Genomic DNA, 23,074 nt, shown 5'->3' with positions numbered 1-23,074 from the left:
TTTGAACAAAAGAGCACAGCATTATCCATGGCCAAATGCATAGAATTGCAGGAAACTAGCTTTAAAACTGCAACATTTTCTCTTAGCTCCATGGCAGAATATATAGAACGCAGGAAATTAGCTTTAAAACGGGCAAAACAATTCTCAGCTCTATGGAGAAATTTGTAGAATTGCAGGAAATTGGCTTATTTTTCGATACAATTTTAGAGGCCCCCATCTTGGCGCTGTATCTAAAATGTAGCCGCGCTGATGGCCAACCGCGCTCATTACTACAGCAAACCCTGGATAGGATGGTAAATACTGGACGTAAGCCAAGTTGGATTCACTTCCACAGTTGGAACATCTGGCAGAAGTGTGTGAGTGCTGTGGAACCTGTGTGTGTTTGTTGATCTGTGGAATGTATGTATGTTATTAAATTTGGAAGAAGAAAAACATGTTAAAAAATAACAATTACCAAACTGCCTCTTTTTCCAATGAATTTATTATTTTGATTCAGTTGTGTAAGTGTAAACATTCAGTTTTATGCTGTTATAACAGTTGATTTATGCCATCTGTAACTAAATTAGAGTAAAATGTTTCATATTGAAAAAAGCACCACAAAGTGTAGCCCTCTCCCAATATCAGTAAAGAAACCACCAGGTCAAGAATGGTACAGTGGTACACATCTATATTCTCTTTCTTCTTCTGCTTTAGTTTTTCTCCTCCTCCACAGCTCTCTGCTGTAAGGATTCTGATCCAGCTCAATCAACAGCACCTGTCTGTCCTATGACTCCTCACTATGGTCATTTGTTCTGTCAGTCTCTTATGATGGTCCCTCCCTCTCTCAGTCCTCCCTCTCTGACACCACTGTTCCATTAGCTAGCATCTCACCCTCTGCTGTGACCAGTGTTAGTTTTGTTTGGCTGATGGTTGTTGAGGCGTCCCTGTTCACTAAGACCTCCTGAGGCTCTGATTGGTCATTGCTTGTGCTTGGTGTTTTGTTCACACCGCTGACCTTATCTGACCCTGGCTTCTCATTGGCTACCTCCACCATGTTGTCTGATTGGTTTCCCTCAGATTCTAAACCTCCATTTTGTGTCAGACTCTGACTCCCCTCTATATGGTCTCTGACTGGCTCAGTTTGCAATTCCTCTGTAGCCATCAGGTTTGCCTCTCCATCCTCTGTCCCTGTGTGCTGCTCAGCCTCTGGGGCAGCTCTGTCTTCATCTCCATCTCTCTCACTGAATTCTACTACAGCTCCACTCTCTACTGCTTTACTCTCTGCTGCTGAGTCCTCCTCCACTACTAAGCCCTCCACTACTGAGCCCTCATCTACGGACCACTCAGTGGCCTCCAGTTGATGGCCGTCCGCTGTCTGTTTGTCAGCTGTGTTCTTCTCTGGACCTGCCTCTTCTGGCAGCTCCTCGCTGGTGGTCTCCTGGTCTACCCCATCCTCCTCTTTCTCTCTATCAGGGGTCTTCACTTCCTTTCCATTCACTGTTTCTGTGTGTGTGTTGTTTGGTTTGGCGTTAGCGGCCTCCACTGCCTCTCTCTGTTCCATCAGCTTCTGTTTGAACTCCAGGAGCCTGTCACTAAGAGACCAGACCACGCTTAGATTCATGTCTGCTAATATAATTTTGGTAATACATGAATAATAATACAATCCTTCTCTTGTGTGTTACCTGTGGCTTGGTGTCCTGATGCCTGTGACCAGGGCCAGCTGCTCCAGGGTGGTCTCAGCTGAGGGAGACAGAGACTGCCCCTGGGTATAGAGGAGACAGGCAGAAGGGGATTTAATGGTCACCTACTCTGGACCTTATTTAAAACACAAAAAGAGAACAGAATAGTATTTTATTACCTCAGCTGTGAGCGGGTCCCCGCCTTGCCTCAGAGAGCGTTCCACACGCACTGCTTGCTGGGTAATGGAACGCAGGAACTCATAGCTGCAACGTCTCTGGGGGTGGTCCTCACCATACTGAGAGAGACAACAGGGTTACACACACACACACACACACACACACACACACACACACACACACACACACACACACACACACAGAGAGTATGCTAGGTACAGACCAGGCTAGTGAAGGCAGACAGAGCTTCTTTCTCGTGGTTCATGGCAGAACGATAGTCTCCCACTCCACACATCCACTGGGACAACAGATGCTGACTGGAGAGAGGGGGGAGATAGTGACTGAGTAGTTACTTGGTTGATTGGTTGAGAGAGTGAGGGATTTAAGCGATTGATACCTGAGAGCAGTGTGCACGTCGGTGGGGCCAAAGAAGGAAGTGTTGATTTTGAGTGCGCTCTGTAGGAACTGCCCTGCTTGTTCGCTCGGCAACACCAAACCTAGACAGCTCTGAGAGAGAGAGGGAGATAGTTTAGTCTCCTCTAGCAGAGCAGAGGTCTTGGGTTTGGGGGTATAACAGTGTAGGGGTGGGTTAGGGTATGGCAGACTCACTTCCAGTATAACGTGTAGGTTTGGAGTGTAGCAGACTTACGTCCAGTGTAGCGGTGTAGGGGTGGTCCTCTCCATGAACTGTGAGCATCAGGAGACGGGCTCTGAACAGACACCTCTGAGCTAGAGCAGACTCTCCTCCAGCGAACACATATACCGCCAACAGAGCCTACAGGACACACACCTCATTCACTTAGCTAAAGATGACTTGGATGACAAATAAATAAGGTATACAAAGGCACACTTGTTGTTTGTTGATCTTTGGAGTTTTGATTTCCCTGGTGGACGGTGGTGGTTTAAAGGAGAGTCGTGGTACTTACGTATTGTTGGATAGTGTTGGGGTGGTCAAAGCCCAGGACTCTCTCACTGATGACCACAGCCTTGAGCTGGACACTGCGGGCCTGGTGGGTTGTGGGTAGGGGTAGAGAGGCACAGGATAATAGTTACACAGCCGTACAAACCTATGCCTTACATTTGAGGCCATCATCTGAGGTGTGTGTGTATACCTCTGTGGGCTGGCCTTGTAGGTAAGCCACTCTGGCCATCAGGCTTAGACAGGAGCAGGCTTCTGCGTTTAGGTCGTCAGACACACGGCCAAACAGGTACGCTGCCTCCTTCAGACGCTCATATGCCTGCTCCATCATGCCTGGGGGACAGGTACACATACATATCACATCCGCTGGCATCAAGGACAGAAATACACACACCAACAAACTCTAACCAAGTGTGTTAAACCAAGTAGTGACCCGCCCACCTCACCTTTCTGAACGCTACTCTGAGCAGCTCGGAACGCTCGCGAGGCATCATGTGTCGTCATGGTGACATGCTTGACAATGGGAAAGATGTTGAGCACATCATCTGGACCAATGGGAGCCTTAGTTTGGTTGTCGAAGAAGTACTCTCTCAGTCGCAGCTGGGGGACACAAATAAAGATGGTGAGGTCTCAGTGTGAGCAGGTGTGTGTGTGTGTGTATGTGTGTGTACCTGTAAACCAGTCTTCAAACAGAACTCTCTAAGCAGGGAGACCTTCTGCAGCCCATACATCTCTACCAGGTGGTCAGCAGTGGAACTGCAACACAGAGACACATAAAACATCAGCTCGCACTGTAACTACTGGTATTATTATACTATCATAATCATTAGGTGACAACATAAGGAACTGTACAAGTAACAAGTGATGGACTGATTGGTTGATTAATCGATTGATGACTAATTCATTAAATGTGCCAACCATAGGCCGTGAGTGATGTCATAGGTCTCTGCTGCGTCCTGGCCAATCAGGCTCCAGAGCTCGGCTCCACTGAGCGCGCTCCAGGCAGCACTGTCTGAAGCTCCTCCCCCACGACCCCGCCTCCTGGACCTCTTCTTAGGCTCCTCCCCTGTGGGGGCGGTGCTGTAATGGCCAACCAATAGGCAGCAGAGGAAGTGACTGACAGCTGCAGAGAGACTTGACACCTCCACACCCTGTGGACAGAGGAGAGGAGGTAGCTGTGGTTACCGAGAGTAATGATGCTTTCCCTACACCCAGTACGGGGAACTGACCCCAGACCAGTTAATAAGGACTGTGATAATGACACTGTGATGAAGACTGTTTCAGTACCTGGAGGAAGTTGTTGAAGATCCTTCTGGAAGAACGAACCACAATCTCTCCAACAGCCAGCCTCTAAGAGAGAAAAGAGAGAGAGCGTAACATTTAGAAAATCACTATCAAAGCGTGTATAAAAAATATTTAGGTGGGTGCTATTTGTCCTGTTTCACACATGTACAAGTGTGTATTATACACATATGTGAATTATAAACTCCCCCTGAGACTGGGGTCATAGTTAGCCAGGGTCTGCCATTATCAACAGCGACCCGGAAGAGTTAGGGTTACGTGCTTAAGGGCACATCAACAGATTTTTCACCTTGTCCATTCAGGGATTACCGCTAGGCTACCTGCCTCCCCTATACAGTCGTGGTCAAAAGTTTTGAGAATGACACAAGTATTGGTCTTCACAAAGTTTGCTGTTTCAGTGTTTTTAGATATTTGTCAGATGTTACTATGGTATACTGAAGTATAATTACAAGCATTCAATAAGTGTCAAAGGCTTTTATTGACAATTACATTAAGTTTATGCAAAGAGTCAATATTTGCAGTGTTGACCCTTCTTTTTCAAGACCTCTGCAATCTGCCCTGGCATGCTGTCAATTAACTTCTGGGCCACATCCTGACTGATGGCAGCCCATTCTTGCATAATCAATGCTCGGAGTTTGTCAGAATTTGTGGGTTTTTGTTTGTCCACCCGCCTCTTGAGGATTGACAACAAGTTCTCAATGGGATTAAGGTCTGGGGAGTTTCCTGGCCATGGACCCAAAATGTCTATGTTTTGTTCCCCGAGCCACTTAGTTATCACTTTTGCCTTATGGCATGGTGCTCCATCATGCTGGAAAAGGCATTGTTCGTCACCAAACAGTTATTGGATGGTTGGGAGAAGTTGCTCTCGGAGGATGTGTTGGTACCATTCTTTATTCATGGCTGTGTTCTTAGGCAAAATTGTGAGTGAGCCCACTCCCTTGGCTGAGAAGCAACCCCACACATGAATGGTCTCAGGATGCTTTACTGTTGGCATGACACAGGACTGATGGTAGCGCTCACCTAGTCTTCTCCGGACAAGCTTTCTTCCGGATGCCCCAAACAATCGGAAAGGGGATTCATCAGAGAAAATGACTTTACCCCAGTCCTCAGCAGTCCAATCCCTGTACCTTTTGCAGAATATCAGTCTGTCTCTGATGTTTTTCCTGGAGAGAAGTGGCTTCCTCGCTGCCTTTCTTGACACCAGGCCATCCTCCAAAAGTATTTGCCTCACTGTGTGTGCAGATACACTCACACCTGCCTGCTGCCATTCCTGAGCAAGTTTTGCACTGATGGTGCTCCGATCCCGCAGCTGAATCAACTTTAGGAGACGGTCCTGGCGCTTGCTGGAATTTCTTGGGTGCCCTGAAGCCTTCTTCACAACTATTGAACCTCTCTCCTTGAAGTTCTTGATGATCCGATAAATGGTTGATTTAGGTGCAATCTTACTAGCAGCAATATCCTTGCCTGTGAAGCCCTTTTTGTGCAAAGCAATGATGACGGCACATGTTTCCTTGCAGGTAACCATTGCTAACAGAGGAAGAACAATGATTTCAAGCACCACCCTCCTTTTAAAGCTTCCAGTCTGTTATTCTAACTCAATCAGCATGACAGAGTGATCTCCAGCCTTGTCCTCGTCAACACTCTCACCTGTGTTAACGAGAGAATCACTGACATGATGTCAGCTGGTCCTTTTGTGGCAGGGCTGAAATGCAGTGGAAATGTTTTTTAGGGATTAAGTTCATTTTCATGGCAAAGAGGGACTTTGCAATTAATTGAAATTCATTTGATCACTCTTCATAACATTCTGGAGTATATGCAAATTGCCATCATAAAAACGGAGGCAGCAGACTTTGTGAAAATTAATATTTGTGTCATTCTCAAAACTTTTGACCACGACTGTATATATACATACACTGAGTGTACAAAACATTAGGAACACCTTCCTAATATTGAGTTGCACCCCCTTTTGCCCTCAGAACAGAACAGCCTTGTCGGGGCATGGACTCAACAAGGTGTCGAAAGCATTCCACAGAGATGCTGGCCATATTGACTCCAATGCTTCCCACAGGTTGGCTGGATGTCCTTTTGGTGGTGGACCATTCTTGATACACACGGGAAACTTTTGAGCGTGAAAAACCCAGCAGCGTTGCAATTCTTGACACAAACTGGTGCACCTACTACCATACCCTGCTGAAAGACACTTAAATATTTTGTCTTGCCCATTCACCCTCTGAATGGCACACATACACGACTCATGTGTCAATTGTCTCAAGGCTTAAAAATCATTCTTTAACCTGTCTCCTCCACTTCATCTACACTGATTGAAGTGGATTTAACAAGTGACATCAATAAGGGATCATAGCTTTCACTTGGATTCACCTGGTCAGTCTATGTCATGGAAAGAACATGTTCCTAATGTTTTGTACACTCAGTGTATGTATTTCCTGTCCTTCGAGTGCCGTTGTGTGTGTGTGTGAGTGAGTTTTGAGTCTGACCATTATGTGTCTAAGCCGCTCCTTGTGTTCTGATTGGCTGATGGCCTTGGTCAGCTGGCCGAGGTAGCGGAGGTTGATGCCCTTCTGGTGCAGCGCTTGCTTCAGCGTAGCGCCATCTAGAGGCATTTCACTGCCCTGCAGGCACGCCTCCACCTGAGACACACAGACAGCTAGAGTAAGAGACAGGTTACAACAGGTTGATAAACTGAACTCCAGGAATATAGAGCTCCACTCACGATTGCAGGTATCTGTTGTGTGATGATGGAGGCTGCAGCCTCTCTAAGTAGCCTCTCCTGCAGCCTCACGGCCTCATGGTCACTCTTGGGGAACGCCACGTCTGAACACACAGAGGGGTGAGACAGAGACAGGGTCAACTTTTACACTCTGGTATGTCACAACAGTGGTTTTGGCTCAGCTGTATCGGGAAGGGGAGGGTGTGTGTTGTGTGTGTTCGTGCATGTGTGGAGCAGATGAGATACCTGGTCCTCTGTAGCTCAGCTGGTAGAGCACGGCGCTTGTAACGCCAAAAGGTAGTGGGTTCGATCCCCGGGACCACCCATACACAAAGAAATGTATGCACGCATGACTGTAAGTCGCTTTGGATAAAAGCGTCTGCTAAATGGCATAATATTATTTATTATTTATACCTGGGGAGAACACGCTGGGATTGAAGCGCATCTCAAAGATGATGTCACTGACTGATCCCACATCTTTACAAGCACCTCTCACTGCATCTGTACCTCGAGGGTCACCTGGGAACACACACACACACACACACACACACACACACACAAAATAATATGTGTCAGCTCTGATATTACATGTAGTCTTGAAACCTAGACCGAAAATAAAAACTGTCTTTCCTCACCTGCTTTTACACACTCCTCCACCCCTCCATTCTCTTCCATCCTTTCTTTGCAGCGGCGAGTGAACTGGGACCGTCTGGAACAGAGGGAGGGAGGGAACAATCTTAGAAACAACACAATACAAACAAAACATTTAGAAATGTGACATCTTACTGCAGAGTTACTGTAAACAGACTGTCCCACATACATACAGTACATAATAACTATTACTACAGTATAACTAACTAGAGGTGTATAGTACTGACTTGTCCTGGATGAAGGCCTGCAGCAGCTCTGGTCTCAGCCTACAGAGGCCATGAGGGAACCTCCTGGGCAGACCTGAAGTGCTCTGGTACTGCTCTGGCCAGCCCTCCTCCCCTGATCCCTCCTTCTTCTCCACCTGCTCTCTCTGTCTACCTCCCTCAGGGCAGTAGTTGGCATCGGCCGGCAGGCTCCTGAAGAGGTCTAGCAGGTAGAACCTCCCATCAGCCCCCAGCAGCCCCTGGGCATCCAGTGCGGTGAACAGAGGCACCTGGTGGCCGTTGGGCCCCACTACAGCGTGTCTCTGCAGGTTGAGGCCTTTAGCAGCCTGGGCCAGCAGCTCCAAGAGACAACGTCGGTGGGGGGACTCCTGGGGCCTAGCACCCACCCCGTATAGAATACCCCTGGGGGAGAGAGAGAGAGGGAGAGAGGGGGAGAGAGGGGGAGAGAGGGAGAGAGAGATGAGGGGAGAGAAGGTGGGAAAAGGTGAGGGTGGCATGCTCTCGACAAAGACTAATTGCAGGTGCAAACACTGTCCTAATTAAACAAATCACTGGGGAGCATATAACAGCTAATGTTTATGTTGTTATTGAGTTGTACCTGGTAGGAGCAGAGGGGCCCTGGTCCTGCTCTGGGCCCTCCAGGCCGGGGGCCAGGCCTTGGGCAGACAGACGGATCCCCCTATAGTCCACGGTGGCGGTGGGCAGGGTGTGGAGGCCCTGGAGCGCCCCCTCTAGGTCACTGTAGGACTGTACACCCCTCAGCTCCAGCCTCTGGGCCACCCTGGGAGGGAGGGGTGTGTTGTTATACAGCAGCATGATGGGTTCAACAGGATTTTCTATGATTATACACTATGAAAAAGACTGGTCATTCTCTATCTACATACAATGAGACCCGCTGGAGACAAGCTGAACAAGATCTTACCTGCGTCCCCTCTCGCCCCCTAACGCCATCCCTGCTCCTCCCTGGCTCAGGAACAGCCCGCCCCACAGAAAGGCGGGGTCATCAGGACCTCCACTGATTGGCTCTACACAGCCGTCAATAACAGTCTCCGCACCCTGGGCCACTGCCCACACAAACGCACTGTTCACCTGAAAGGGAGTGATGAGAGAAGAATGTATTTTCTAGAAATGTCTAAATAGCCTTACGGTTCAAGCACAGCAACATGACATATCCTTTTTTGAGAGCAACAATAACTGCTTGTCAGCAGTGAATACTTCCTAAAGGACTCCTAGTGAGTATGAAGTGTGTGTGTACCTGTAGTAGAGCTCTGTCTCTCTGTAGTCTCTCCTCCTGACTCCCCTGAGGCAGATCTCTGGCTGCCTGCAGCTCCTCGTTCCAGTCTGGAGCCTTCACATCACAAACACCAAATCAATCAGTCAATTGGTCAGACAATCAGTCACTTGGTCGGTCAGTTGGTTTTTCGTCCATCCGTCTTTCGGCCTGGCTTAAACACTGAGAAGAGCTGTTAAACTGTGTGTGTGTGTGTGTGTGTGTGTGTGTGTGTGTGTGTGTGTGTGTGACACAGACCTGTGCTCCAGAGGGTTGATCCAGTCCCAGCCTGCTGAGAGAGTTTCTGTGGGAGTGGGAGGCTGATGGTTGACCCAGCCAGCTCAGTGTGCGGTAGGGAGTCGGCATCGTTTCTACTGGGGGCAGTTGAGGCCTACAGGGAGTAGGGGCAGACACTACATTACCCATACAGAACATTGGGTCTCTGTGTGTGTGTGTGTGTGTGTGTGTGTGTGTGTGTGTGTGTGTGTGTGTGTGTGTGTGTGTGTGTGTGTGTGTGTGTGTGTGTGTGTGTGTGTGTGTGTGTGTGTGTGTGTGTGTGTGTGTGTGTGTGTGTGTGTGTGTGTGTGTGTGTGTGTGTGTGTGTGTGTGTGACTGTGAGTGTGAGTGTGAGTGTGAGTGTGTGAGTGTTAATGTGTGAGTGTGTGTGTGTGTGTCTGTTACCTGGCTCTGAGAGCGGCGAGAGCCTGTTTGAAGGCAGGGCTGATGTGAGACAGCAGGTCAGTGAGGCAGTGGCTGACTGGAGAGGACGAGGTTGGCCGAGGATCAAACACCTCTACTGTAGACCTGGAACACACACACAACACACACACACACACACACACACACACACACACACACACACACACACACACACACACACACACACACACACACACACAACACACACACATTGCTGCTGTCATTGATGTGATAATAACAATATCCAGCTGAGATATATTGACTGAAGTAATCTTGTATGGATAACATGTACATTGGGGTCCGAAATTATTGACATCCTTGATAAAGATGAGCAATAATGACAGTATAAAATAAATAATTCACATACTGAGCTAGATTGTATGTTCAAAAAATTGGGAAATGATATTATTTTATACTTATACAATTGCTCAGAGAAAGAGATTTTGTTTAACAAGTAATAATTGTTTACTTTTTTTTGTGCATAAAATATAGATCAATATTTGAATAATTTATTTTATACAGTCATTATAGCTCATCTTTATCAAGGGTGTCAATAATTTCGGACCCCACTATACAGTCGTGGTCAAAGGTTTTGAGAATGACACAAATACTAATTTTCACAAAGTCTGCTGCCTCAGTTTTTATGATGGCAATTTGCACATACTCCAGAATGTTATGAAGAGTGATCAGATGAATTGCAATTAATTGCAAAGTCCCTCTTTGCCATGAAAATGAACTTAATCCCCAAAAAACTTTTCCACTGCATTTCAGCCCTGCCACAAAAGGACCAGCTGACATCATGTCTGTCACGGTTTCGGCCGAGACTGCTCCTCCTCCTGGTTCGGGCAGGCTTTGGCGTTCGCCGTCCCCGGAGTACTAGCTGCCACCATTGTATGTTTCGTGGTGTGATTGCTTTAGTCTGTCTTGTACACCTGTGTCTGTTTGTGTTCTGATTACGTGTCCTATAAGTTCCCTGTTTTGTATTAGTTAGATTGTGTGTTGTTGTTTGCCTGTCGTGCGGAGCTGCGAGTTTGCGCTCTGTTAGTTTTGTTTATTGTTTTACGCATGTTGCGTAATTCCCTCGCCTCCGTTTGTTTTCGAGGTCGTGTATTGTTTTGTTGCACTTTGGACTAGTAAAGTCTTTTTGGACGAATCCTCTGTGTCCTGCGCCTGACTCCTCCACCACATCCACATCGGTTCTTTTGACAATGTCAGTGATTCTCTCGTTAACACAGGTGAGAGTGTTGACGAGGACAAGGCTGGAGATCACTCTGTCATGCTGATTGAGTTAGAATAACAGACTGGAAGCTTTAAAAGGAGGGTGGTGCTTGAAATCATTGTTCTTCCTCTGTTATCAATGGTTACCTGCAAGGAAACACGTGCCGTCATCATTGCTTTGCACAAAAAGGGCTTCACAGGCAAGGATATTGCTGCTAGTAAGATTGCACCTAAATCAACCATTTATTGGATCATCAAGAACTTCAAGGAGAGAGGTTCAATAGTTGTGAAGAAGGCTTCAGGGCACCCAAGAAAGTCCAGCAAGCGCCAGGACCGTCTCCTAAAGTTGATTCAGCTGCGGGATCGGGGCACCATCAGTGCAGAGCTTGCTCAGGAATGGCAGTAGGCAGGTGTGAGTGCATCTGCACGCACAGTGAGGCAAAGACTTTTGGAGGATGGCCTGGTGTCAAGAAGGGCAGTGAGGAAGCCACTACTCTCCAGGAAAAACATCAGAGACAGACTGATATTCTGCAAAAGGTACAGGGATTGGACTGCTGAGGACTGGGGTAAAGTCATTTTCTCTGATAAATCCCCTTTCCGATTGTTTGGGGCATCCTGAAAAAAGCTTGTCCGGAGAAGACAAAGTGAGCGCTACCATCAGTCCTGTGTCATGCCAACAGTAAAACATCCTGAGACCATTCATGTGTGGGGTTGCTTCTCAGCCAAGGGAGTGGGCTCACTCACAATTTTGCCTAAGAACACAGTCATGAATAAAGAATGGTACCAACACATCCTCCGAGAGCAACTTCTCCCAACCATCCAAGAACTGTTTGGTGACGAACAATGCCTTTTCCAGCATGATGGAGCACCTTGCCATAAGGCAAAAGTGATAACTAAGTGGCTCAGGGAACAAAACATTGAAATGTTGGATCCATGGCCAGGAAACTCCCCAGACCTTAATCCCATTGAGAACTTGTGGTCAATCCTTAAGAGGCGGGTGGACAAACAAAAACCCACAAATTCTGACAAACTCCGAGCATTGATTATGCAAGAATGGGCTGCCATCAGTCAGGATGTGGCCCAGAAGTTAATTGACAGCATGCCAGGGCGGATTGCAGAGGTCTTGAAAAAGAAGGGTCAACACTGCAAATATTGACTCTTTGCATAAACTTTATGTAATTGTCAATAAAAGCCTTTGACACTTATGGAATGCTTGTAATCAGTATACCATAGTAACATCTGACAAAAATATCTAAAAACACTGAAGCAGCAAACTTTGTGAAGACCAATACTTGTGTCATTCTCAAAACTTTTGACCACGACTGTATATGCCTGTTACTTCTGAGAACCTCACCTATTCAGGAAGAATCCTCTTGGACAGGATGTGATGTCACACTTGCGACTCTCCAGGGTCACCACAGTGATGTACAGGAAGTCCCCTTGCAGCTTTCTGTGCCCAGGGGGCGGGTTCCAACAGCTGAGTGACAGGTCCTGCAGAAAACTGGGAACCTTAGGAGAGAGGCACAGAGTCAGAGCGAGAAGAGTGTGTGTGTGTGTGTGTGTGTGTGTGTATGTGTGTGTGTGTGTGTGTGTTTGTGTGCGTGCGTGTGCATGCATGTGTGTGTTTGTGTGTGTGTACCTCTGGCTGAGTGTTGTGAGGCAGCATGGCCAGTAGTGGTCTCTCAGCGGCTCCAGGGAGGAGGTACTCAGGAGGAGCTCCATCCTGATTGGCCGGGTCAGTCTTTGTGTTGCTGGACGAGCATTTCAGGCCTTTCCCATTGGCTGGGACAGCAGAGTCTACAAAACATGCAGAAAGAGAGGAGAATGGGCCATATGTTTGTTAGGGTTCTAAGCTGCATGAATGGAGGGGCTCTTTTTCATGGTCCTTCGAGCTGGATAGGAACAGTTACTTTTTTTTTTTTTTTTTTTTTCTTTTTTTTTTGTCATTTAGCAGACGCTCTTATCCAGAGCGACTTACAGTTACCCAGAAGATATGACGAGTGTGTGTGTTTGTACGTGTTAACATGTTTGTCTGCATGTCGTGCGCGCATGTGTGTACCTTTAGAGTGTTTGTGTGTCAGTGTGTCCAGGAGGCTAGGTGATCGTCCCTCTATCAGAGCGTTGTTTGGCCCAACAGCTCTCAACAGCTCCAGCACACGAGCCAGATGAACCTTTGCAGACCTGGGGGAGTACGGCTCTGGAGAACAGAGGACAGAATACAAGACATATTCCAATGGGCACGATGGTTAATTGTTATAGTTCTACAGGCACTGACCTGTCCCGCTTTCACATGCACGCACACACACACATACATGAACATATGAACTCACAAACGCATGAACGCATGGATGCACGAACTAACGCACATACACACACATACCCCTCTCTCTCTCTCTCTCTCTCTCTCTCTCTCTCTCTCTCCTCTCTACCTCACATACACACACAGGCATAGACCTGCCATGCTGCTGGGTTTTACCCTGGCTGTTTCGTATTCAGACAGAAAAGCAGTCTGGTTGGCAGAAAGGTTATCCCTGTGTCAAGCCTGCTACTTTGATGTTCTCAACCTATCCAAGACTCTGATGTCAACTGAGTCAGCAGTGGTAGAGAGAGAAAGTATTGTGTGTAATGTAGTTATTCTCCTACCCTCCACCAGGCGGAGCGTGGCTCCTGGTCTGAGGTTCTTCAGGCCCTGCAGCTCCGTCAGGGGGTCAAGGGTCATCCCAGAGAGGGCCAATGAGAGGCTGGAGCGAGGAAACACCTCCTCTCTCCCCAACACTGCCATCACAGCCTCCTGAACCAGCCAGAAACCATGGACCTATGGAGATACACACAATGAATGTATTTTTTTATCATAAGGAATAAGCTCAGGAAATATTTTAGTTTTTTGGACACATATTGAACATTTTATTTTTGTTGGCACAAAACTACCTCCATACTTCCATTCATTTGTATGGGTTACATTCAGATGAGTCCTGTGACACTTGTGGGGGGTCGTAGAGCAAAACGGAGAACACCATCGTGTTCATGAGAGTCTCCCCTTTCCACAGTGGAGTTATATTAGTTTGTAGCCTAAACGGTTAGAAAACATTGCCAGACAAACACTGCTGTAGCTGCAGTGTATTCTGTACGTGAATCTGAGCCATTCCATTTAGTTTGAAATGTTACATTTGGTATGGTTACATAAGACCCAAAGGTTGCGAGTTCGAATCTCATCAATGACAACTTTAGCATTTTAGCTCATTAGCAACTTTTCAACTACTTACTACTTTTTAGCTACTTTGCAACTACTTAGCATGTTCGATAACCCGTCCCCTAACCCCAACCCCTAGCCTAGCTAACGTTAGCGAGCTAGCTAACGTTAGCCACCTAGCTAGTGTAGTATCTGAGGAATTATGACTTTGCTAACGTTTTCAAATGGAACCTGAGAGGAGGTTTATTCAGCTTAGAGGGAGCATCTGGGGAGTAGTTTTAGGGGGACACCTCATAGAACAGAGGAAGTCTGTTGTGTGGAGACAGGGGATTGGTTGGTAGGAAGAACCACCCATATCAGATTACATAGGATATATACCACAGTTAAGACAAAGGAAGACAGAATAATCATATTTGAAATGGGGCGATTATTCTCCAGATATCTGCAGGTATCTGTAAATCGACGCTGTAACCCTTTGATATGAATAAACCTTTATGATCAAAATACAGCGTCAGCGGTTCTCCTTGGTCTCACAGCATAATTAGCAACGTTTTCTCAACACAACACTAGAATTTATAACATATACGTTTTTCAAATTCGTAACATACCATACGTTTTGCAAATTCATAACATATTGTACATTTTGCAAATTCATAAACATATTGTACATTTTGCAAATTCTTAACATATAATCCGAATTGTAATTCGTAATATATCATATGAAATCAGTGATGGACATTCACAAATTAATACATACCATACGAAACATAACATATCATACTAAATAAAGTGATTCAGGTCCTCTGTAGCTCAATTGGTAGAGCATGGCGCTTGTAACGCCAGGGTAGTGGGTTCGATCACCGGGACCACCCATACGTAAAAATGTATGCGCACATGACTGTAAGTCGCTTTGGATAAAAGCGTCTGCTAAATGATATATTAATTTAATTAATTATTCGGATTTACATACAGAATAATACGAAATGCTCTGAGACAAGGTTAGTAGCTCGGCCACCTTCCACAGCAGATAATACGAAATGCTCTGAGACAAGGTTAGTAGCTCGGCCACCTTCCACAGCAGATGCGGAAGGCCAACATAGGTGGATTCGATCGATTATCCATATATCTCTAGCTTAAATTGAGGGATTTTTATGGGGATTTTTTTATTATGTTACTTAGATTGACACACGGGTGCGTCAATAAACTCAAATTAATAAACACTTTTACAGGCTTGGCCATACATGCACATACATGCACTTGACTGTTTATTACACAAGATATAGTGGTCCTTTAGAATAGTTAGTGGGTGAACTTTGCTTGGCATTATTATACTTAACAAGTTTGCATTTCACTACACCCGCAAAACATCTGCTAAATATGTGTATGTGACCAATAAAATTTGATTTGATGCACATTTAGATTGGCTGTGGCCTAATGGTATGTATTCACTGGTGTGATATGAATGAATGGTGTGATAATTTTGGTCCCTTTCACCTCCTGTTCCACCCTCACTGCAGGTCTGTACCCGTTGTGGTACTATTCAATGTCCCACCCTACACTCCTATTGGATATCGGTAGAAACAAGAAGAAACACTGCACCTACTGTATCCAGTTCCGTCAGATGTGCATAACCTAGAGGACAGGGGGCTCTGGGTTGTTTTCGGTCCAGGCCCAATGTGTGAGAATGTGTAGCGTGTGTGACTATCAATCATTTATTTATATATACACTATATGATTGATAGGGGGCGCTGTGTTGAAGCCACCATGCCTCCATTTTAGCACTCCCCCACCATTGTAAAAAATATTTTGTATGCTATAAAAATTAATGTATTAATGTCTATATTCTTTTTGCCACATTTATTCTATTACAGACACCTTAATGCATACTTTTAAATTGTATTATGTGAGCTAAACATTTATTTATTTTACTAATGTTACTGTCCTCACTACAACAAAAAAATACTTAAATACATTTAATACTGTAGAATTCCATTCATTCCTATGGAGGACTGCTCCTACTGGGGAGTGCCAATACAGCTGACAGGTGGCTTCAAAGCCCCTCAATGGTCAATACATAGCATCAGCAATCCAGGGTTTATATACATTATTGGTTACCATGTGTTAGTGTCTCTCTTTGTTTTACCTGCAGCTCAAATGGTTCTACTCCTGCCCCCTGGATCTTCACAAGGAATGATGGGTTGTCTTCCTGCTTCATACCCGCAGCTGTTTTCCCAATGGTCAGTGTGAGTGCATCTGATTAAAGGAGGGAATTAACATGCCAATCAGATTATTTAGAACAAACCCTAACCCCTGGACATGTTCAGGTGAATTATGGTCGCAGAAACATTATATATCAGACGGTTGCGTTACAGTGGGATGTGTTTTTTATTCAAGATGACACAGTAGCTAGCCATAATGTCGCTGTGAGAGAGAGTGTGTGTGAGTGTGTAGTGTGCCAGAGAGAGAGAGAGGAGGAGGAAAGTTAGAGGTTCCCCGACACATACAGTGGGGAAAAAAAGTATTTAGTCAGCCACCAATTCTGCAAGTTCTCCCACTTAAAAAGATGAGAGAGGCCTGTAATTTTCATCATAGGTACACGTCAACTATGACAGACAAAATGAGAAAAAAAATCCAGAAAATCACATTGTAGGATTTTTAATGAATTTATTTGGAAATTATGGTGGAAAATAAGTATTTGGTCACCTACAAACAAGCAAGATTTCTGGCTCTCACAGACCTGTAACTTCTTCTTTAAGATGCTCCTCTGTCCTCCACTCGTTTCCTGTATTAATGGCACCTGTTTGAACTTGTTATCAGTATAAAAGACACCTGTCCACAACCTCAAACAGTCACACTCCAAACTCCACTATGGCCAAGACCAAAGAGCTGTCAAAGGACACCAGAAACAAAATTGTAGACCTGCACCAGGCTGGGAAGACTGAATCTGCAATAGGTAAGCAGCTTGGTATGAAGAAATCAACAGTGGGAGCAATTATTAGGAAATGGAAGACATACAAGACCACTGATAATCTCCCTCGATCTGGGGCTCCACGCAAGATCTCACCCCGTGGGGTCAAAATGATCACAAGAACAGTGAGCAAAAATCCCAGAACCACACGGGGGGACCTAGTGAATGACCTGCAGAGAGCTGGGACCAAAGTAACAAAGCCTACCATCAGTAACACACTACGCCGCCAGGGACTCAGATCCTGCAGTGCCAGAAGTGTCCCCCTGCTTAAGCCAGTACATGTCCAGGCCCGTCTGAAGTTTGCTAGAGTGCATTTGGATGATCCAGAAGAGGATTGGGAGAATGTCAGATGAAACCAAAATATAACTTTTTGGTAAAAACTCAACTCGTCGTGTTTGGAGGACAAAGAATGCTGAGTTGCATCCAAAGAACACCATACCTACTGTAAAGCATGGGGGTGGAAACATCATGCTTTGGGGCTGTTTTTCTGCAAAGGGACCAGGACGACTGATCCGTGTAAAGGAAAGAATGAATGGGGCCATGTATCGTGAGATTTTTAGTGAAAACCTCCTTCCATCAGCAAGGGCATTGAAGATGAAACGTGACTGGGTCTTTCAGCATGACAACGATCCCAAACACACCGCCCGGGCAACGAAGGAGTGGCTTCGTAAGAAGCATTTCAAGGTCCTGGAGTGGCCTAGCCAGTCTCCAGATCTCAACCCCATAGAAAATCTTTGGAGGGAGTTGAAAGTCCATGTTGCCCAGCGACAGCCCCAAAACATCACTGCTCTAGAGGAGATCTGCATGGAGGAATGGGCCAAAATACCAGCAACAGTGTGTGAAGACTTACAGAAAACGTTTGACCTGTGTCATTGCCAACAAAGGGTGTATAACAAAGTATTGAGAAAACTTTTGTCATTGACCAAATACTTATTTTCCACCATAATTTGCAAATAAATTCATTAAAAATCCTACAATGTGATTTTCTGGATTTTTTTTTTTCATTTTGTCTGTCATAGTTGACGTGTACCTATGATGAAAATTACAGGCCTCTCTCATCTTTTTAAGTGGGAGAACTTGCACAATTGGTGGCTGACTAAATACTTTTTTCCCCCACTGTACACACAGACAAGAGCAGGACCCAGCATGTGTGAGGGGTGGGTCTGTGTCTGAGCTGGCAGTATTTGCCTTGAAGCAGTGATGTCACTTCAGGGGTAAGGGACTGCCACACCCAACACTGGCATGTGAATGCCTACACACACTCACCAACACATAGACACACAGACACACACGCACACACACCGACACACACTCTCACACCATATAGTCTATGGCACACACAGACCTGTTCAAGTACTACAGCATGGACAGTGCACTTACACAAAACCTCTTAAACTGACAGTCCCCAAAATTGGGCACTAGAATTATATGTATATGTTTACATGACTTATTGGATTGGTTTTCCACCATTTTATAGGTCAGAAGACACAAATCCAGACATCCTAGGACCATGTAAAGGACCTCTGTCAAATAAACGTGTATTTGCCTCCCTCTGGTGGTCAGCTGCATCATTACATCAATTTATATCATTTCACTGCGAAGTCATGTCAAAGGGGCGGTCCTTAGAAAAACATTTATCCAACTCGACTGCTTCACGGAGCAGACATGGCAAAGCAATCGCTGAATTTGTCTCGAGCAGGCGGATCTAAATACATAACTTGAATAGTGCTACTGTAAAGAATGCGACCTACACACTTTCTTAAACCTAAAATAAGTTAAGAAGTAATTTTGTATGGAATTCAAAAAATAATGTGTCGGAGGCAGACACATTGCATAGGCTCAGAACGACAAAATCGAGCCGTTTACATAGCCCTTCTCCCCTTGTCTATAGGAGGGATGCACGCTGTTTAATGGCCCAAATGTTGATTTAGACGTTCACAAATTTTACAGATTTTGACTGCTAATGTCATGATATGTTTGGTAAAGTAATAAAGAATGTGAAATATTTTGGGTAGATGTTCCTAAAACAGATTATAACTATTTATGGACATATTATAAAGTATGAAAAGGCTTATTCATTCTTATTATTTGTCACATCATCATATTTGTATATGTTTTATTATACTTTTATTGTGTACTAGATCATATAGGTTGAAAAGTGTTTTTTTCTCAGACAAATAAACAACTCAATATAACTCAAGAAATCTATCATTCATTTTGATGTTTTTGCTGAGGAGATATTAGTCGCGCAATTCTACATCTAACTAATGAAAACGAGTCGTCTCTTGTTGAATTACAACAAAGACTTTATTGAAGAATCCTTCCTGTTGACCAATCACCTACGAAGGGGCGTAGACTTCGGCTACCGACTTCGGCTTGCCTCGAGAACAAATCTTGTGTGCCCGAACAGCCGAAAAAACCCTTACTGAAGTCCAAAACGAACAGAAAACGTCACAAAACTCTTACGAACTGTTTCGGCTGGGAAGCATGCAGACGCCATAATGCTTCCCAGCCGCAAAACAGTTAGGTTATCTTAGATTAATTCTGACTATTTTGGCTACGGCGTCTCTAAATGGACAAACAGTACCTTTGCCGCTTTTTTTCTTGTTTTTTTACTCCCCTCGACTCCACCGGCCAAGAGCCACCAGACCTGTAGCCAATAACATCTGCCCTCCTCTCTCTCTCTCATACACACACACACCAACACACGCACGCACGCACACACACACACATACCACTAACATTCCTACTTGATGAAGGTTTACACTCCCAACACATTCCAGGTTGAACTCTTACTATAATTAATTAGTTTTGACCTTTTACTGCCTAACCAAGTCTGACAACTCTACAGCTCTGGTTGTACCATTATATTAGAGGTTGGTGATATGCATACTCACAGGGGAGATACACCCCCCCCCCCCCCCACACACACACATACACACAAACCATCACTCACTACACAGGTATGGATCCATGAGAAAACACACAAATGCCCTCATTCTATACACACCACCCCTGTATTGGGTGAGGGTAACACAGAGGCAGATGTGTGCGTATTTAGTTACTTGGGTCATTGCCATGAGAAATATGCTACACAAGTATGGAAAGAGGTGTGTGTGTGTGTGTGTGTGTATGTGTGTGTGTGTGTGCAAGCAAGGAAGAGGGAGAAAAGCCCCCCTTGGACTAAGGGCACAATAAACTGTAGCATGCAGAGAGACATGTGGTGTGATGAAGAGGAATGACACAGAGCAGAGATGATGTATTATGTACATTCCTGCATCTCCTAGGAATGTCATGATGATGACTTCAAAAATCAGACAGGTGAACATTTCCTTCATTGTTTCCTTCATCAACATGGCTTAGCAATTGGTAGTGTCGGGGCGGCAGGTAGCTTAGTGGTTAAGAGCGTTGTGCCAGTAACCGAAAGGTCTCTGGTTCTAATCCCCGAGCCAACTAGGTGAAGAATCTGCCGATGTGCCCTTGAGCAAGGCACTTAACCCTAATTGCTCCTGTAAGTCGCTCTGGATAAGAGCGTCTGCTAAATGGCTTAAATGTTGAAAACTATACAACCAGGACTCCGGTCATTATTCTCTACCTGCCTTCAACAATACCACACTGTTACTGTTGCTTTGGCAGACCAGCACATTTGGCAAGAAAACAACAGTTTGACTGAATTGGAACCAGGCTACAGCAGACCAGCAGTGCTACAACAGCCCTCTGTAGGGCAGTCTGGAACAGCAGAGAAAAAGAGAGAGACCGTATGGAAAAACAAGGAAGTGGGAGAAAGTGAAAGAGAGAAGAGTGTTGTGAAACAGACACCAGAGCAAGGTCGTTCTTTCTCACCTGACGTTCCCTGATCTCCTCCTCCTCTCTTCACTTTGTCCTTCATGTCTAATTTCTTTTTTGGTTGTTCCCTCACTCTCTTGTTTCTCTGTGCTGGCACGCGGTTGCTCTCTCAGACTTGCTGTTCCCACTCCCTTCTCTTCGTCCAGTCAGAGTGAGACTGATTGGGTTCAGGAGTTTGTGTGTGTTTGTATATGCAGAGTGTGTGAGCAAGGGAAAGAGTGTAGTGAGTTCCACCAAGCTAGCTCTGCTTATCGTTTCCCCTCTGGAAGATAGCCACACCCAATGTTGCACAACTCTGCCCTTCCCCCTTTCATTTCAATTTCTCTAACTCTCTCTGTTTCTCCCTCAAAGCTGCTGTGCCTCACCTAGGTGTTGAAAATGGGTGTGTCTGCACAATCTTGCTCTCTTCAGTCTCTCTCACTCTTCACTCTCTCTCCTTTACCTTCCCCTCCCCCTCTACCCTCACTCCCCCGCTTTCTCTCTCTGCCCTGGAGGAAAGGTGTGATCATACACACCCAGGGATGTGGGAAATGGGAATATAATCACACATACATTATACATTTACATTTTTACATTTACGTCATTTAGCAGACGCTCTTATCCAGAGCGACTTACAGTTAGTGAATACATATTTTTTTATACTGGCCCCCCGTGGGAATCGAACCCACAACCCTGGCGTTGCAAACGCCATGCTCTATCAACTGAGCTACATCCCTGCCGGCCATTCCCTCCCCTACCCTGGCCAATTGTGCGCCGCCCATGAGTCTCCCGGTCGCGGCCGGCTGCGACAGAGCCTGGATTCGAACCAGGATCTCTAGTGGCACAGTTAGAACTGCGATGCAGTGCCTTAGACCACTGCGCCACTCATTATGCCCATGTAACAGTGTTGCTTCCATCCCTCTCCTCGCCCCTACCTGGGCTTGAACCAGGGACCCTCTGCACACATCGACAACAGTCACCCTCGAAGCACCCGTCGCTCCACAAAAGCCGCGGCCCTTGCAGAGCAAAAACAACTACTTCAAGGTCTCAGAGCGAGTGACATCACCGATTGAAACGCTACTAACGCGCACCGCTAACTAGCTAGCCATTTCACACCGGTTACACTCACCCCCCTTTGACCTCCTCCTTTTTCCGCAGCAACCATGCTATGAAACTCTCACACCTTTCAAAAATCTAATAAAATCAAATTGTATTTGTCACATGCGGCTAATACAACATGCTTACTTACAAGCTCTTAACCAACATTGCAGTTTTAAGAAAAATAAGTGTTAAGAAAGTATTTACTAAATAAACCGAAGTAAAAAATAAATGAATATATATATTTTTTATTTTATTAAAGAGCAACAATGAAATAACAGTAACGAAGCTATATACAGGGGGTACCGGTACAGAGTCAATGTGCGTGGGCACAGGTTAGTCGAGGTAATTGAGGTAATATGTACATGTAGTAGAGGTAAAGTGACTATGCATAGATAATAAACAGAGGACCTATCATGGTTGAAACACAGTCGTGAAGAGGGCACGACAATGCCTAATCCCCCTCAGGAGGCTGAAAAGATTTGGCATGGGACCTCAGATCCTCAAAAAGTTCTACAGCTGCACCATCAAGAGCATCCTAACTGGTTGCATTACGGCTTGGTATGGCAACAGCTCGGCATCTGATCGCAAGGCGCTACAGAGGGCAGTGCGTACGGCCCAGTACATCACTGGGGCCGAGCTTACTGCCATCCAGGACCTCTATACCAGGCGGTGTCAGAAGAAGGCCCTAAAAATTGTCAAAGACTCCAGCCACCCATGTCATAGACTGTTTGTTCTCTCTGCTACCGCACGGCAAGCGGTACCAGAGCGACAAGTCTGGGACCAAAAGGCTCCTTAACAGCTTCTACCCCCAAGCCATAAGACTACTGAACAATTAATCAAATGGCTACCCAGATTATTTTATTTTTCTTGCACAGGCTCGATGTACACTCACTGGACTCTAACCACACACTCACACATACTACACTGACACTCCAACACACACACACACACACAGACACACACACAACACACACACGGACACACACACAAAACACGCACACACATGCATATTGACGCCACACACACACACACACACACACACACACACACACACACACACACACACATACAGTACATTCACATTCCTTCACACTCTTCACATACTCTGCTGCTGCTCTCTGTTTATTATCTATGCATAGTCACT

At 45.6% G+C, this 23,074-nt stretch overlaps 1 protein-coding gene across 1 annotated transcript; it reads right to left on the bottom strand.

The window, feature by feature from the left end:
* Positions 1–782: 782 nt before the first annotated feature.
* On the bottom strand, positions 783–21,111 carry LOC311141692 (clustered mitochondria protein homolog). Its single transcript, XM_084177108.1, is given in 29 exon segments — positions 783–950; positions 953–1,571; positions 1,662–1,741; positions 1,838–1,954; positions 2,059–2,152; positions 2,233–2,342; positions 2,485–2,610; positions 2,762–2,842; positions 2,948–3,087; positions 3,201–3,354; positions 3,426–3,510; positions 3,673–3,905; positions 4,042–4,104; positions 6,552–6,704; positions 6,788–6,888; positions 7,199–7,303; positions 7,420–7,493; positions 7,663–8,061; positions 8,258–8,440; positions 8,582–8,748; positions 8,915–9,007; positions 9,188–9,320; positions 9,611–9,733; positions 12,201–12,355; positions 12,486–12,643; positions 12,906–13,043; positions 13,490–13,661; positions 16,180–16,289; positions 20,848–21,111. Coding segments are annotated over 29 exon segments (4,296 nt in total). The 5' UTR covers positions 20,894–21,111; the 3' UTR covers positions 783–866.
* Between the last annotated feature and the right edge of the window lie 1,963 nt (positions 21,112–23,074).

Source organism: Coregonus lavaretus (assembly GCF_964263955.1).
Source record: "Coregonus lavaretus genome assembly, chromosome: 14".
Lineage (NCBI taxonomy): Eukaryota > Metazoa > Chordata > Actinopteri > Salmoniformes > Salmonidae > Coregonus > Coregonus lavaretus.
Note: the sequence above shows the minus strand (reverse complement) of the source record. Positions and strands in the feature narration are given on the sequence as shown.